Source organism: Aphis gossypii, chromosome 1, assembly GCF_020184175.1.
Source record: "Aphis gossypii isolate Hap1 chromosome 1, ASM2018417v2, whole genome shotgun sequence".
Lineage (NCBI taxonomy): Eukaryota > Metazoa > Arthropoda > Insecta > Hemiptera > Aphididae > Aphis > Aphis gossypii.
Genome location: NC_065530.1, coordinates 20058695 through 20077098, shown reverse-complemented (window position 1 = coordinate 20077098; position 18404 = coordinate 20058695). Strand labels below are relative to the sequence as shown.

Here is an 18404-nt window from a genome sequence, read left to right as displayed (position 1 = left end):
TAAAATAAAAAATAAAAAACATCCTTTTTTTTCTTATTTATACCGTACGATATTATTACTGTTTATCTATATAGATTGGAAATTGAACGCAGATGGTATTTTATACGGTTCGAACGTCCCAACAGATTTAAAGAAAATCGAGAAAAATAGCCAAGAAAACAATATGTAACTGCACCAAGGAACCGTATTTTTTTTTAACAACGTCTCATCCATTTTTTTCGGATGAACCGACCGCGAACATCGCCCGGACTGTCTTTTGGGTGCGCATAACAATATATTTGTCTGTTTTTCGTCGTTTTTCTATCGACGTGGTGAACCTTTATTATTATTACACAATAATGATAGTATATTATTATGACGTGTGGTAATTGGTAAATACAAAAAACAACGACTAACCGGCACACGCATTGAATTGATAACTGTCTACTCTAAACAGACTAAATAAAGTTTATACAATTAATTATAGAACAGATTTTTTATATAATCATATAATCAACGGGAAGCGATATAAATCCAACACATGACATAAAATTGACAAATCTACGGTGTTAATATAGGCAGTAAAAAAAATACAAAAATTATTTTTTTTTTTATAAAATATTTGTCTAATATTTTAATGAAATTTTGTTTTTTTAAAACTTTGATAATATTTCGGGCATTTGTATATGAATTGACAAAATTATTGAAATTAATTTATGAAAAATGAATTATTTAGTATTAAGATATAACTGTCATTCATAAAAAAAAACATTCACTGTGAGCACTAATATACTAGTTATTATTAGTTTTAATATTAGCAGCGTTATTTATAATGTGTATTTTACTTAATGATTGATTTAGTCAAGCGTCAGAAAATACGTTTGTATAATATTATTTTAAATCGTGACCTACAGTCTGGCCGGATCGAAAACAGCACTGAATCATGTTTTCATATTTTAGTTTTGGCATTTTTTTTCGAACCACGACCACTATAGACCCCTTGGTTTTTGTAGAGTCTTGCCACACATAACAGTACTGTTCGACTGTTGTAGTCTATCGACATAATATTATATTTTTATCACGTGACAAATATTATTATAGTTTACCGTCGTTCGTTGTGCGCACCAATATAATATATTATATTTTGTCGTATTTTTCGGGCGTGATACGTTTTAACAATAGAACAGTATTGTATAGTATATAGTTGTAGTTGTTGGATCCTTTTGGAGAAAAAAAAAGAGTCCGAGCCCTGCGCTGTTGACGTCGAATACAACAATAATAATAATATTTCTGTTCTTGACGTGGACCATAATATTATAATCAGAAGAATAATACTCGTTTCGTCGTGTTCCATCGGTCGGTGGTGGTTAGCGGTGGATAGTTGGGTATGCCAAAAAACGTGTCTATCGACGCATTCGCTCGGATCGGTGGCAATTATTTCTCTGCACTTTTGAACGATAAATATAATATTGAATTATTCATATTAATATTGCACAGATATTCTGTTATACGCTGAACGGGGCATTACGTATGCGCCTCATTCGGCTCCGGTGTACGTATACGTGCCTACGTGACGCGCCGACCACAGTACTTTCGCTCCGGATAAACCCCTACTGGATTCTCTCTGTCAGGGTTGGTCGAGGGTGAGACGTTACACTATATATTTATATATGCCAAGAATTGGGTGCACGTAACTCTTTATAGGTACTGATAATAACCAGTCATGGGTCTACGCGCCGACGTTTTTTAAGGTAACTCCATTCTCGTCGCCGCAAACACCCTAGACCGCACGGTCTAGGAATATTATCATTAGGTCAGGCTCGAGAAACACTTTAGGAATGCCCAATTAAACAAATTCCTCCGGTAACCCCATTCTCTCCTCACCATATCACGAGTGGTTACAAATTACAATGTCACGCTGCCCAAGTGTCGATACGATACAACAATAATATTAATATAATATCTTCCCAAAATTTACAGGAATTCGAGCATTATTCAGGACGGTGACAACGGAAATATGTGAATTGAAGAATCTGGAGATTCCTGCAGCATCATAGTTGGTCACGTACCTACCACCTAAATGAGCTAAATCTGAATATTCCTTCGTCGTCGTAACAAGGAATTAATTTACCACGATTGCGAGGTGTCGGTTGAAAAATTAAAAAACTTAACAGTGTATATTATGCAGGAGGTTTGCTACCTATTACTGGCTCACCAGAGTTTAAGGAATTTTTAATAAACCCTATGAGATTTTTGTACTCCATGCACAGAGCGTATGTCGAAGAATAAAAACAGTACGTTTATTATAAATAATAAAATGTTTGGACAATTAGTAATCATAATTCTGTTAACTCTGCACACGTAGACGGTGCAGTATAAATTAATGAAAAAGTGTGTTATTATGTGATTGGAATGTTTCGCTGTTTATATTGGATCAATAGTGCTTTTTTATTTAAAAAAGTCGTCAAAATCGTTATAGGGATGAGTATAAAAAAGACCGATTTAAATAATAATATGTTAAATAACACATTGCACACACCCCTCTTCTTATCAACGAAAATGATCATTAAGACCCGTATATTTGACCGCCGTTTTTCTCTATTTACGTCAATACTACCCGCATGAATAAAAAACGAAAAAGAAAACACCAAGAACAACCTCGTATCGAAATGAAAATAGGGCAAACTTCCAAGAGTAAAATGGATCTCGTGAGCATAAAAAACCAAGGGTTCTAGTATCTGGGTCCGTAAAAAAAAAAAAACAAAACCATTAGCTGTGTGACAAAAAGAGAAAAAGAACATTAGCAGAGGAAGTTTCTCAACGTATTATTTTTATTCGGCATTCGACTATCACCCTATCACTCTATCTCTCTTTCTCATTCTCTCTCTAAAAAGTGTGCGTGTGTCATCGTCCTTTACTCTCGTATTGCCACGTCTGCTGTGGTGAGGCACTCGGTTACGCTTCTGACGGGTGATTTAGGTCTATGTGGTGCACGTCTCAACTTTGGCTAAAACTTCGATCTAAGGACATCCGGCTTCCAGTTTTTTTCTTTTTTTATTTCCGTTAAAATATGATAGACACAATATCATTAACGAACGCGTGGCACTAATTTAAAGGATAAAGTTATTAATTTTGCACAATTATAATAATAATAAAATTATGTTAATTTCTTTACTTATTGTATTCAAACTATTTTAAACTGCAAGTACTTGTGTAAATACGAAAAACAACTACAGTACTACACGTTATAATAATTTACCATTGGCGAAACTGTTCAATTAGGTACCCACTTAACAGAATATATGTACATAAAACGTTAAATGTTTAAATTTAAAATATTAAAGGATTAAAGGTAGAATATTTTGTAAAACTTATATTGTGCTTTGTGTTTTAAGAACTTCTGTTTAATAACTCGGGAAATGTGTTTATTTGGTTTTAAACAGCATCTATGCAATAATAATAATAAAAAAATTTAAATACTGCACATTTAATTTCGAAATATGTTATATGTGTTATATACATACGTGTATGGGTTTAAATGATCAATTCAAGTATTTATATATATTATTATTTAGTATAGTAACTTATTATGTATGTTATTCTGTGTCAGATCAAATAAATACTTTTAAGTAAAAACTATTCAACTAGGATACTATCAAATAAATAATTAAAATATTATTTAGTATTTAAAACTGAATAAGGAAATTTAAGTTTCTTTATCGGTAGATTTAGAATATTGAAGACCTTTGTAACACTATCAAATTTGTTTTAAATCATTTTTTAATATATTCGATTGTGATCAAAAGAGTTAATTATGTTCTTTAATTAAACTGATATTTCTGTTTATAGACAATATCAACACATTTGTGATGATCAAAATTGATATACTCTGGCTCTTTTATTTCAATTAATTAAAAGTTAATAATTAATATTTGAAATTTGGACGAAAGAAGTCAAACATATAGTAAATTTAATAAGATGGAGAAAAATGACATTTCTGTTAAAATTAATTTAACATACTTAATTTAAACACCTGTATTATTATAAAATATTTATTTATTAAAAATAAAAGTAATAAAATAGCTTTATTTCTAATAATAATAATAATAAAAAAAGTAATAATTTAAATTTTTATGTTTAGTAAAATAACTTCATAATTATTACTACGTTTAACCAAAATTAAAAACACGACACATAATATATATATGTATATATTTAAATTAAAACGTGTACCATAAATGGCTATTATAGTAAAATAAATATGAAAGAGCATATTTTATTTTCAAATTAATAAATTATAAAATTATAATAATTTTACTAAAGTTAAATATAACCATTTAAAGAACATTTTTAATGCACTTCAATTGGTCACTATAGATTCAAATACGTTAAGATATTTAAATAATTACCTCATATTTTGGATAAGGAAAAAAATATTTAAAATGAATTAACGTTAAATGTTGATTATATAAAAATACTATACTATAATGAATACAATAAATATTAATATATTTTATTTTAAATGTAGTTTAAATTAATTAAAAGAGAAGAGTATTAAAATTTAGCAGATGATTATCCCGTTATACAAATAATTAAATACTGAGAGAGTTCTTAAAAACTTGATTTGAAGAAGCTTAAAAAATATGACGATAATATGTTATTTATATATATTTTTTTAATAAATTAAGACAATATTAGATTATAATGTGTTTACTGTATACTGTGTATTAATAATACACTCTATTATGTGTATTCATATTTTGTGTACTATTATAAATTTATAATAAACAAATTAAAAAATGTTACATAGATAGTATTAGAACAAATATATTTTTAAATACACTCTGATATAAAGCAAAATAAATCATTTGAATTTTAAATTCAAGAAACATTATGATGTATAAAATGTTTTCATACTTATGTTAAAAATATAAACGACTCAACTATAATATGCATTTTTATATTATTTAAATAATCATCTGTGGCTTGATGATAAAATGAGAATACTCTAAATAAAAATGTATAGACTATGGTCTTAAGTTTTGTTAATAATGTCGCTATTAATGTACAATTTTAGTACATAAGTCATCCAAAAACATAAATGAAAAAAGATACATATTTCGCGCTACGGTCCAGGTCATCGATTTTATGTTTTAATTGTTAGAACAGTATCATCAGTATCATGCAAATCGTATTTTTAGATGATCAAATTTGTACGAGTTACGTGTTAAATATTGATGCATGCTTTTTTAAAATTAGAAAATGGGCTGATTAGCCGCAACGTACATAAAAAAAAATTAAAAAATAATAAATAAAGAAACAAGATTTAGTGTATCAGTCCTGTAGTATTTTCTTTTTTCTTTTATATTTTAAACGAAATTCTCAAAAATGTTGTATTGATACCAATGGTATGTTTTTCGGCTAGGGCTTACACACATATACTCTATTTTACCCAAGCTACAGACAGGGACGACCCTATAAAAATCGAACGGCGTGTTTAATACGACATAATACTGAGCAGGCATTATAAATAGAGCATGGTACTTAAATTATCGAACCATAAATATTCCGATACGAGTGTAGTATTATATTATTGCGACCAATCGAGTTTCGATGAAATAATTGGTATGGGAAAATATAAATATGCAAACATATTGTTATAAAGCTCTTCGTTTATTATTATCGTTTTATATGGGTAGTAGCTGCACGAAGTCTAAGCTCCAGAGACTGTGAAATCGTCTGTGTATTTATAATATATATTATGTATTATGTACCTATTTCGATCTTATTTCTGTTTTCAAACTCCAAAGGTCTTTTGAAATTAATAATCGGTTCGAGCATTCTGGGAAATGAGCTTATAAAACGCTTATGTATTTATAAATACAATTTATGCACTTCAAATGAAGTTTTTTTGCCAATATATCGGGAAATTAAAAATAAATATACTACAGAGGTCAGAGAGAGGTTTCCTTTTCATGGGAAATTAATAATTCAAACGATATCATAATTAGGCAGTTATAAAGAACGGCCAAGAAATGAAGGGATAAATACAAACAGTAAGTAGAAAAAAAATCGTGATATTTAAAATTCGAATTATGAACATTAATTAGTATAAACGCCAATATTTTATTCATATTATAAAGAGATTGAAATATCATAACTTATATTATAATTTTATATTGTGCACTGTTTCGTGATAGTGATCAGTGTGTATAATGTTATATTCTCCGATGATTTCAGAAGCAGGTTTAAGTGTGACAGGTGTAGGCAATTCACCTAACTTTCAGATCTAAGCTACGATTTTTTCTTAAAATAAAGCAATATTGCGCTTTAGACATAATTCTTATGAAGTATATTAAGTAGAATGGCGTTGTCATTCAAATGTTATAAATGAATTGTTATCATTATTTAATAAATAAAATGTATTTTTTTTTAATTTGTACAACAATCTTGAGATCAGATATTTTGAATGATATTAATATGCGATATAAGAAAACAAGTTCTATAGATCTGTAATATTTTCCAGTTACGAATTATAGTTTATAGTTGAGGAAAAATACACAGGAAAAAAATAGTATTGCAGATTACTAATTAAAATAAACGATTAAATTAAAAATCTTTTGGTTTAAACGATAATAATTTTAATCATTATAATATGTTAAAATCTTTGATTTTTTAGCATTATACAAGTAGTTTGATTAAAATGTAGAATATTTTATACTATAATAAAAGTTTTGATTTTTTCTTCTGTAAACAATTTTATTTTCACATTAAATTATTTATTTACTATGATGTTATTATTACTATAAAAATTAATAAAATTAAAAAATAGATTTTGATTAGTTTTACTTGTTTTCTATAAATTAAAAATATTCTCATACTTTCTATGAAAAAAATCATACTGAATAAATTACAGTAGGTTTACGGAAAATAAAAATTAATTTTAAGTAAGCTTCATCATTTGTTGGCACAGTATTATTTAAGATAAAAAAATAATCGAATTTCTATGAGGAGTAAATTTCTACATTATTACATTGTCTCACAAAATCGTAGCAAAGGATATGCCCAATACCAGTTCGTTAATATTATTGAATTATACTTCATTTATTGCAGCAAAAACCATCGCACCATAAAAACACTAGTGTCACACATGAGCTCATTTAAATAGAGTGTTGATTTTTATAATTCAATACACACTGTTTAACTGTTAAATTTTTAAAGTTGTATAATTTTTTTTTTATAGATTACATTATTATATTCAAGCAAAAAACCTTTTTTAATCAATATTGATTAAAAAAAATACCCAGGCATAATGCATGTATAATAATTATTATTGTATACTAGCTTATGTCAAATTGTTAACACTCAAAATTTAATTAATTAATTAAATGTATACATTTTCATTGATAATGATGGTTTTTGTTTTTTTTTTAAGAGCTAGTTTTTTATTTGTAGCAGACATTTATGAAGAAAAATAATAGGTCATACAATTCTTACTTAACCATAAATTTATTAGTTACCCAAAGAAATGGCTTCAATTAAATGTCTAGCTTAAATTTTATGTGAATTAAAAAATAATGATATGCATGAAGTGTTTGAGAAAGTCTTGAAAAATATATTTTAATTTAATTACATCTGTAATATCTTGAAGAATTTAAACATAGTTTCATATTTTTTGTAGAAAAAGGAACACGCGAGTTTCTTGTAAAAATGTCGATTTGTTATTTGAAAATAAAATATCAAATTTTAGTGAAGTAAAATCATTTAGATATTATTGTACGACGATTTAATGTTTAATAAAAAAAAAATCTGGTCTAATTCAAATTACAAAAATATAGAGTTTACATAATTATTTTGCGACGCATTCATAAATGGTGCGAAAACCATTAAAGATTGAAATTACAGTGAGATACGGAACAATGAACACATGGCAATATTTAATAATAGGCTGCAACACACTGTTTTAATCGATAAAATCACGGGTATAACCGAATTGTTTAAAAAAATGTACACATCATTATGGTATGTATAGTATACCTAGGCTATATTATTATGGTAAATAATATGCATTAGACTTCGCCCGAATTAATCTAAAACGATTTTAGTTCATGTCGTAGTACGGAACGAAAAAAACATTTTCTCACACTTACGTATATAACACGTAGGTAGTTTAAAGTGCATGTTTTGCTTTGATTTTTTACTATCTATATTTAGTAAATAGGTAATTAATATCCCCGTGATATATTACATACATTTACGACATGGGCCTCTTTTCATGGCTGAGACGTTTAGGTTTTTAACACGAATCTTCAACATATTATCATCTGTATTTTATTCATGTGCAGATAATATATATGTATGTGTATATAAAAGGTCAAATAAGTAGTATAGAAGCACCACTAATTTTCAATATAAATTCGGTACGCGTAAATGAGTATTTGACTTATTTCAAATCCCCGTCTCTAAATTTATTTTATACAGTACACGTGAGACATATTTCTGTGTTCAAAACTGTCGATCACAGTTCGGATACCCACTAAATTTATATTTTCATTTTCTAAAAACATTTTTTCACGTTTCTATAATGATTTTATAATTATTTCTTTAAATTTATTCGTATTCAATTATTCATCCATGGTTTGATATAAACATTTTGTTCGTTCAATCTTCGGAATTCTATAAACACTCAAAAGTCTTCTTTTACAGGTTAAATTTACAGCAATTATTCTCTTCTCTTTGTAAAGTCTCGAATTGTATCAGTAGAAGATATAAACATGTATTTATTTTTATTTTCACAACAATAAATTTTATTAAAGTGCATCAATAATTGATTTTATGAATTTCATAACATTTAAAAATACATTTTAATTTACAAATACACAATATTTTTATTATATTACATTTTTAACTTTTGTTATTTTTCAATTTTTCACTTCAGTATATAATTTTGAGGAAATATAAAAATTACGTTCAATTTGCAGTATATTTTCAGGTACAATTAAATTAGAAGATTTATGATATTTTGCTTATACGATATGATACAACAGAACACTAAAAAATAAAATAATTTGTAAAATGTTCTTATAATAAAATGAAAAACTTGGACCTATGATAGCTGATTAAATAATACTCAATGCACGTTTTGATATCACTTTTCCATTTCTCTGCAATCGAATTTCATTTATTTTCGAGAAACATTATTGAAAAGTTTACTATTGATGTATTATATTCGATGTAAATATATTTGGAGGTAAAATAAAAATGTCTATTATTACACGTTTCATAGTTATCAAAGATATTTTAATCTGTTTATATTTTATATAAATAAGTTAGTGTTTACAGCATATCAAATTAAATATCCACACATAATAGCTTGTATATAAAGTTTACATAATGTTATTATGATCAATAACAATAGTAAAAAAAAAAATAATAATAATTTATAAACATTATTTAATATTTGTTGTGTATTAACCTTTTTAACTAATTTTATTCAAATAGGTAGGAAAGTTTTTAATGAAAAGAGATCGAATTATTTTGTTTAAACTACGTATGTTAATTGTATATTATTTAGTAGATAATTCCATTTAATATGAGCCTAAAATTTAATATTATGTATGAATGTTGTATAAAGATTATAATTTATTTAGTAAATGTTGATAGAAAACAATATGATCTGATTGTTATTCATGTTATGAATGAAAAAAAAATACATATCAAGCAAATTATTATTATAATTTTCCGATAAGATAGCGCCTTGTATAATATGTAATTTTAATGAAACGTGTTAGAATACTGAAGGTTTAATAATTCTATCAATTCGAAATGCAGTTATGCTATAGCTATTACCATATCGTTGTTATAGTAATGAATAATTTGCATAACGCACTTAATCAAGCTTATCTAATTAAATCACACTAGGTACGTGCTAATGAAAATGTCAGCATAGACAAAACATATATTTTCTATGCCAAAAAACACCGGTGAATCGAACAATTGAAATATTTCTAACACTTATTAGTTATTTCGTGTTTTGGTATTTATACCTTTTGTTTAACGAATACATTTGGTTGTGTCATAATAATAATAATAATAATAATAATAATTGCTTGTCGAAAGTATTTTTACAAACACATAATCATTAATCATGGTATTGAAAAATTAAAATAATTATTAAAATGGTAGTTATTTAAAAACACGTACCAACGATAATAATAATAATAATAATCATAACTATAAAGTATATTCTGTGCTGCAATAAGGTGTTTATCGGCGGTAATGTAATCATACTTTATGCAGCCTGATCGACATTTATTTGTTCAATGATCACTTTTATAGGTACCAAAAACACTGTCGGACCGGGTACACATGTACACCAGTTAATTAGAATTATATATTTTTACATTTATGACTTGATAGCACTAAGCACCTCTGAGAGTTGCATCATCAATATAATAGTCAGTGTTGAGTAAGTTACATTTTTTTGGTAATTAAATTACATTACGTATTATCTTTCAAAAATATTCTCACTGTACTTTATTTTATTAAGTACATTACTTTATAGTATTAAAAAATTTTAATGGAGCTTAAGAATTATTCTTTTATCACTAAATTAACTAAGTAATGACAATCAACAATATAAAAGGTTTATTTGCGAACCAAAGAAGACAACGGTTGGACGATTTTTTATCCTTTATTTTTTAAATATATTCCTGAAACAATAGTTACTACTTATTGAAAATAATGATTTTATCAAATAGATATCATAAACATTTTAGGTACTGCCAGAAAATCATATTTATATGATGTACCGTGAAACTTGGATAACTCTTGAGGTTCCACTGTATTTATATGCATGATCAATTGGTTCGTAAAATGTATTAAAATAATAATAATAATCATAACTATAAAGTATATTCTGTGCTGCAATAAGGTGTTTATCGGCGGTAATGTAATCATACTTTATGCAGCCTGATCGACATTTATTTGTTCAATGATCACTTTTATAGGTATCAAAAACACTGTCGGACCGGGTACACATGTACACCAGTTAATTAGAATTATATATTTTTACATTTATGACTTGATAGCACTAACTAAGCACCTCTGAGAGTTGCATCATCAATATAATAGTCAGTGTTGAGTAAGTTACATTTTTTGGTAATTAAATTACATTACGTATTATCTTTCAAAAATATTCTCACTGTACTTTATTTTATTAAGTACATTACTTTATAGTATTAAACAATTTTAATGGAGCTTAAGAATTATTCTTTTATCACTAAATTAACTAAGTACCTAATGACAATCAACAATATAAAAGGTTTATTTGCGAACCAAAGAAGACAATGGTTGTGTGATTTTTTATCCTTTATTTTTTAAATATATTCCTGAAAACAATAATTACTACTTATTGAAAATAATGTTTTTATCAAATAGATATTATAAACATTTTAGGTACTGTCAGAAAATCATATTTATATGATGTACAGTGAAACTTGGATGACTCGAATTTTTTTCCACCCTAACTAGTTCGCGTTATTGAGGTTCCACTGTATTTATATGCATGATCAATTGGTTCGTAAAATGTATTAAAATAATAATAATAATAAGGTAATGAATAACCGAAATCGCGTATAATTTAGTTACAATAAAACGCGATTAAATTGCCATCAAATCGTTTTAAAAAGTAGCTGTGTTATATTATAATAGTAACTCGTAACTCAAGATAAATTCAACACTTCTCAACACTGCCTATATCGTGCATTTATTCGGTATCGGAAAATCAAATCGTAATCAATATATTATTAGGTGTTATGTTCACTAAAATCCCTTCTTACCTTTGACGAAAGTGCTCCTCCGCCGCCGCCGCCGCCGCTGTTGGTCGACGACAGCGGTTCGGCGCTGAGTAGCTTTTGCAGCTGACTGGGCGTCGCGTCGTGTGACTGTTGCTGTTGGTGGGACGCGGCGGACGACGTCGTCGTGGACGGTGACGACGCCGACGAGGCCGACACCGAAATGGACGACATGGAGCCGAACGCCGCGGCGGTGGACAAGGACGCGGACGTGGTGGACGTGGACGACGCGGAAGCGGACGCCGACGACGACGACGACGAGGCCGACGCGGACGACGACGACGGCGCGCCGGCGGCCACCGTGGTGGACGTGGCGGCCGCGGAAGTGCCGGGCGGCGACGGCATTGGCGCGGGCGCGTACTGTATGCAACCGGAACTGGTGGACGAGGACGGCGACGCGGGCGGCGAACCCTGGTTGGACGACGGCCGGTGGTGGTGATGGTTCTCCGTGTGCCGGCGCAGTGACCGCGCGTCGCAGTACGACTTTCCGCATCCGTTGGCCTTGCACTCGAACGGCTTTTTGTGCCGATGTGTCAGCATGTGTCCGTTCCTGTCAGGGCACGCACATCATCGTCACCATCATCATGTACACGAGAGCGGTTCTTAGTTTTTACATAATATAATATATTGCCTATCGTATTGGTATCACTGATACCGACGTGCCTGGCGTAGGCACGACTAGGCGCGACTACTTTGTCGCGCGAGGAGAGTGTAGAGGACATAAGGGGTGTGTGGGTAGGCAGTGAGGCGAGGCCGTTTTTAGAGTTTGGCTATAAGCAAAAAGCCCTATTTATCCTACTTAAATAATATTAAGAATATGCAAAAATTTATTAAAATAAAATATTGTTGATTAATTTTCAGGTCATGTATAAATAATAATTTCGGCATTTGTTATAAACCACTTAAAAAAATACACGTTTATAGTAGTGAGTGTTTCATATGGATTCATTAAGAAAAAATGCGAAAATTATTCCAACCGCCCTAAAAAATAAAAATTATTCGGATTGCGTCTATGACTGGTGGATTCGGAAGACGTTGGTATTGCGTTCAGGTGCACTTTTCGATTTCACCTTATAGGAGTAAGAGCAAGTGTAATACTGAAACTGTGTAAAAATTATTTGGAAAAGACATTAACTGATTCACGATAACATATAACAAAAAAAAAACACCCCGCATAGATGATAATAGTTTTAAAAAATAATACTACTAATTAATTTTTTTACGAAATTATCTCGAACTTTCCATTATGTGCGACCTTTAAGAGGCACCATCAGTTGGATCATCCGTCGTCCGGTGACACGTTTGGACGTTAATATAATTTTACTGTATATTTTTTCTGTCACTCACCCGTTGTGAATTGTGATGCTACAATTACTTCCCTTCTCTTATCCACCGACCTTGACCCTATTCTCAATATACACGATAACTAATAGGTATGAATTGGAAATGTGTAAATGGCGTACGCCAGTTGAATAATAATGATTAACGGCACTAAAAACATCTTCTATTTTTCTGTAGTATTTTCTTATCCACCATCCGACAACGTAGAGAAAAAAACGCTTTGAGCAATATATTTTTGTTCCTGTGGGACCGCGAGGCCATTGTCGACGGGAAACGTTGTGAAGTAAACTAATTAAAACGGATTTGATAGCCTTACGGAAATAAACGGTAAGATAACATAGTAATAAACGCCAAAATGCAGAAGACCCTTTTTGTGGTGGACGTTTTATAACAATACTATTACCGTTTGTTCGGACGATAAAAGTATATAATATATTAATATATTATTACCTATGTGTATATATACGTAAAATAAGCCTGTTGTGCGGTAACGTAAACCTATGGCCATATTATCATCATACCGTTACGTTATCCACGGTCTATGAATAATCAGGGGCATTAATTATTACATTTTTATTTTTGTTTTTCAATTAATTTTTACGATGTAGTAGAAAAATGTCCGTTCATTCAAAACATTTATTTACACCACGTTTGCACCCTACTACAGCGTACTGAAGTAATTGTTTTATTTCCTTCTCATTGTACACGTTTCCCGTGGCCGTATATAGATGTATACGAATATACTACGCACTAAGCACTAGAATTTTATACGCTGTACTTTTTTTTTTTTTCACCGTGATAATATAATGTCGGAAATGAAACAGTAGGATTTGGCGTATTATTATAGAATCGCCGAAACACGAGCACGGTCGGAAATGCTAACGACTATTGTTCAAAGAACAATCCGGATAAAGTTCTCTCGTCGTTTTCTATACTGGAACACTAATGGCGGAGCGGTGCAGGGTTCTGGTGGAAGTTGTATGTATATGTGTGTGTGTGTGTGTGGGAGTGAGAGAGAGGTTCGAGGGACGGGAGGCGTGGCGTTAATAGATTTATAGCTGTATTACAGCGCCGAAATTATTGCTCCGGTTTCCCTTCGGCTGATATACGACCTAACCCGGTGTCTGAGTGAGTATGTGTGTGTATGTATATACTATATATATATATATATATATATTGTATATGCACGCGAGTGTGTTTGTGTGTGTGTGTGGGAATCCGCCCTCTCGTATACCTGGCTGAGTGTTTTCTTCCTTTTATTTTTTTTTCTCCTCCACCCCATCGCGCGCCGAACCTATTCCATTGCACGTTATCGGCAAGAAAAACAACATACCGAAAACTAAATCATTGACAATCGATTGGGTTATGGGGATATAAATCGGTATCGGGATCGGAGACCATCCGAAAGGCTTGTGAGTCTATCCCCGTCGGCCGATCATCTTGGCTATTGAGAAACCAATTTTAGCTATCATTTATCTCGGACGGCAGGTAAGAAGGTCGTCCTCCGGGGATTCCTGGTTCTGACGATAGGGTTCGTTTAAAATATTATCGAGTTAGAGGGGACGAAATTGTTATTTCCGTCGCCGCCCGCTTTACTGACGGCGATGGCCAATTTCGTGATACATATTTTGCGAGTTGGTTTAAAATACATGAAATATAAGCGGTCCCCTGTGACAATATTATTTTTCCTCTCAAATGGATTTGGGGCATAAGTATTTCAAATGAATTTATATTTACTGTGTCATAGAACTTAGTACTACAAAATCAATGTCAATCAATAATATCAATCTTTATTCTATGTATAAATTTTTAATCATATACATTAAAATATTGAAATATATATATAATATATAAATAAATAACTTGCTATAACTCTTTAAATATTAAACATAATAATAGCAGTACATAAACAACATTTATACTATAAATGATAATTTATTATTTAAAGTAAGGTATTTTTTAAGCATAATTCCATTATACGTAATATAGTTATAACGGTACTGATGTTGCTGGCCCATATAAAATCAATATTCATTACTATTTTACACTATACAGAGATTTTGTTATTTAACTAAAAATCTATTGTTTTCGGAATTACAATATTATTGTATAAAAATATATTATACTTTAAAATTAATATTTTTTCCATTTATAAAAATTAAATTAATTAATTTTAATAATTGTGTGGTGCTATTTTAATTTTGTATCGTCATAAACTGTATAATGATGATTCTTTTGTTATTTATTTAAACAGAACTTTCAAAACTAAATTTTGAAAAATACATAAATAATATTCTAAACTTTAATTACACAAAACTTGAATAACTATACAATTATGATTGCGCTATGTTGTAAGGTTCATCATAAATACACATTTCTTAAGTTTATGAAAGATTTAATAAATGTTAACATAATATTAAATGCTTAAGTTTAGAGTAATGTATTCTAAACTAAATATGAAATACCTATATGAACATATCTTAAACTATTTATAAAATATGTGTGTTTAATTAAAATAGTTAAATAATTAATATATTAGACTGTTTAACTTTTGATATAGAATATCGGATCTTTTTAACGAGTTTGAAATTATTTTGTTATTAACTGCGTTTATTTATACCAAAATAGGTATGTAGTATAAACATTAAACACAATAAATTATCTTGCTAAAACAACAGTTTATAAAGATGCGCACAACTAGAATATATTTTAATTTTAATTATAATGCCCATTTATTAAGTAGATAGTCTATTTTTAATGAGAAATAGTCCTGGTTTTATCGGAGTTTATTTTCGAGGAACATTGCTTATTAATAATTATTTTAACACATTTTAATTTTAAGGTGAATTTGATGTTGACAATTGACATCATATTTTTGAAACGAAAACAAAAACTATACATGTTTTAGTTAAATTTAAATGAATTCTGTTCGTCCTTGTCTGACCTACATTACGAATGCATAACAACCACAGGTCACGCGGGTGAACGGATGGAGAGCAAATGCCAAAGGATTTTATTTTGAAATAAGAGAAACATTGTTGAATTGACGTTTTCTATAGTTGGCATTTGGATGTTTAAAGGTTACGTACGGTATATTTACTCCATCAAACGGACAGCCGAGAGGAGCGTGATAAAAATGCGTATAATATATACCTGAACGATACGTGCGTGGGCGCTTGTGTGAGGGCGTGGTAGTCTTTGTCCGTTTTTAATTTTCCCCTACTTGGAAAACTTTGCACGTACCATAACTGAAAACTAGACTGTTTATGTATGTATATATTATTACATATGACGAAATTTTCTCGAATCACCGATTTATCCACTCGGTGGAGATGGGGAGGGGGAGTTGAGTTGTCAGCCATTGGATTTTTCACGTGCATAGGTATATAACATAATAGCCTTTGGGTGTTGGAAGGTAATGCGCAGGCCCATTTTCCTAGACATCGACGATGACGACGACGACACTGCCGTAATATATGTGACCGGAATACATTTTCAAATATACGAAAAAACCACTACGAGTCTCGGGTTTCTTTCGCGAATTTATTTTCCAATAAATACTTTTATGTTATTATTATTGGCACTGACATTAAACTTATGAACGGTATAATAATATGTAGATGTTTTGAACAGCTTGCATCGTGGTTAGGTCATGAATGTGTGTATGTGTTTGTAGAGGGGAGGGGTCGGGAAAAATATCATTTACGTAATAATATATCATGCACGCGCATAGGTACTTAGGCAATAATGTCGATGTGGTTATACTTATCCCAGGCGGGGTTGCGTTTTCAATTTCCCGACGTAATGAAAACCGATACTTGTCGATGTACGTAAGTCGGGTGCTCCGGCTAAGGGGATATAGTGTGCAACAGTCACTCACTGCATGAGCGTGAGCGGGACCATAGCGGTTGCCGTTGCCGGGGGCTAGTTCGGCGGTAGAGGTAATGGGATGATGCTGGACGCTGTTGGTTGGTGAGTCAGTGAGGGTAGTTGGTGCGGTAGTAGTGGTGGTCATGACAGGGGTGAGAGGTAGAGGGAAGTGGAGAAAAGGTCACAATAAATATGAAAAAAAAGGTCCTATGTGAACATAAATTATTGTTAGGCTACGACCATTCTCGGAGGTTTAAAAAAATAAATAATAAATAAATAAATAAAAATATATCTATGTAAATACGGTATAATTTGAAAATATCAACCGAGACGGATGAAATTATGATCGAGTGTGTATGTGTATAGTGGTATGAAAAAAAAGAAATATATATATAATATAAAACATAAAAAAATAAAATACACGAAAAAGTTAATATTTTTCTGGCGCACTTAGAATAACAGGATGGTTCGATGGTTCCAACGCTACACATATGTATGTATATGTTGATGTAAGTTGTATTTTACAATCTTCTATTTTAGTATGTATAGAATATAGATAGTTTATTTTTCTACACTTACAAGTGGTCTTGTCTTTTGAAAGCTTTGCTGCAAACGTTGCACACGTACTTCCTTTCGTCGCTATGTGTCAACTTGTGTTTGGCCAGTGCAGACGCGTTCCCAAACACTTTCCCGCAGGTCTGAAACACACGAGTTTTTAATGATTTTATTAATACTTAATACAATCGTCATAATGGAATAGTTTTTCTTGAGTACTTTTCATTAATTTTCACCGCTATGATTGTTATTATTATAACACCATTGTTACAATATTGTATTATGTGACCAACGCGTAACGATAATTCATGTATAAGGAAGATCATTGCGCGTTTAGTATTTGTGTGTGGAGGAGGGTAGTAGGTAGGTTGTAAAATAATGGAATGAATTTTTTTTCAAAATGTTTAAACATTGTATTGTCTGGTTAGGTTATTATCATTATTATTAAAAAAAACTAAAAAAAAATTATGTATTTATTTTGAACAAGCTACCGTACCTATCTTATGTATTTTTATTGATTCTGAAGACTTTAAATTGTTCGTGAATGACACGTGTTACTTTTGAGATTATAATCTGTCACACCCAGAGTATATACAACATGCACTTTAAAAATATATATTATTACTTGTTGGACTTAAGTCTAAAGCATTTAGCTGTCGTCTAAAGTTAGTGCATTTATTTCTAAATACTTTTGATATGTATTTTGAAATACCAGTGTCAAACTTAATATTTTCTCCAGAGATATTCCCAGATCGATTTCTAGAAAATAATTAATTATGTTAACTGGTAAATTAAAATTGCATT

At 30.2% G+C, this 18404-nt stretch overlaps 1 protein-coding gene across 3 annotated transcripts in view; it reads right to left on the bottom strand.

Annotated features, from left to right (window-relative positions):
* Positions 1 to 18404, bottom strand: part of LOC114126242 (serine-rich adhesin for platelets) — a 238023-nt gene that overhangs the window by 54197 nt on the left and 165422 nt on the right. For all 3 annotated transcript variants that reach the window (XM_050198246.1, XM_050198249.1, XM_050198248.1), the window contains exons 6-7: positions 17625 to 17743; positions 11820 to 12384 (exon numbers count right to left, since the gene is read on the bottom strand). In XM_050198246.1, coding sequence (XP_050054203.1) covers positions 11820 to 12384; positions 17625 to 17743 — 684 coding nt within the window. The remainder of the gene's footprint in view (positions 1 to 11819; positions 12385 to 17624; positions 17744 to 18404) is intronic.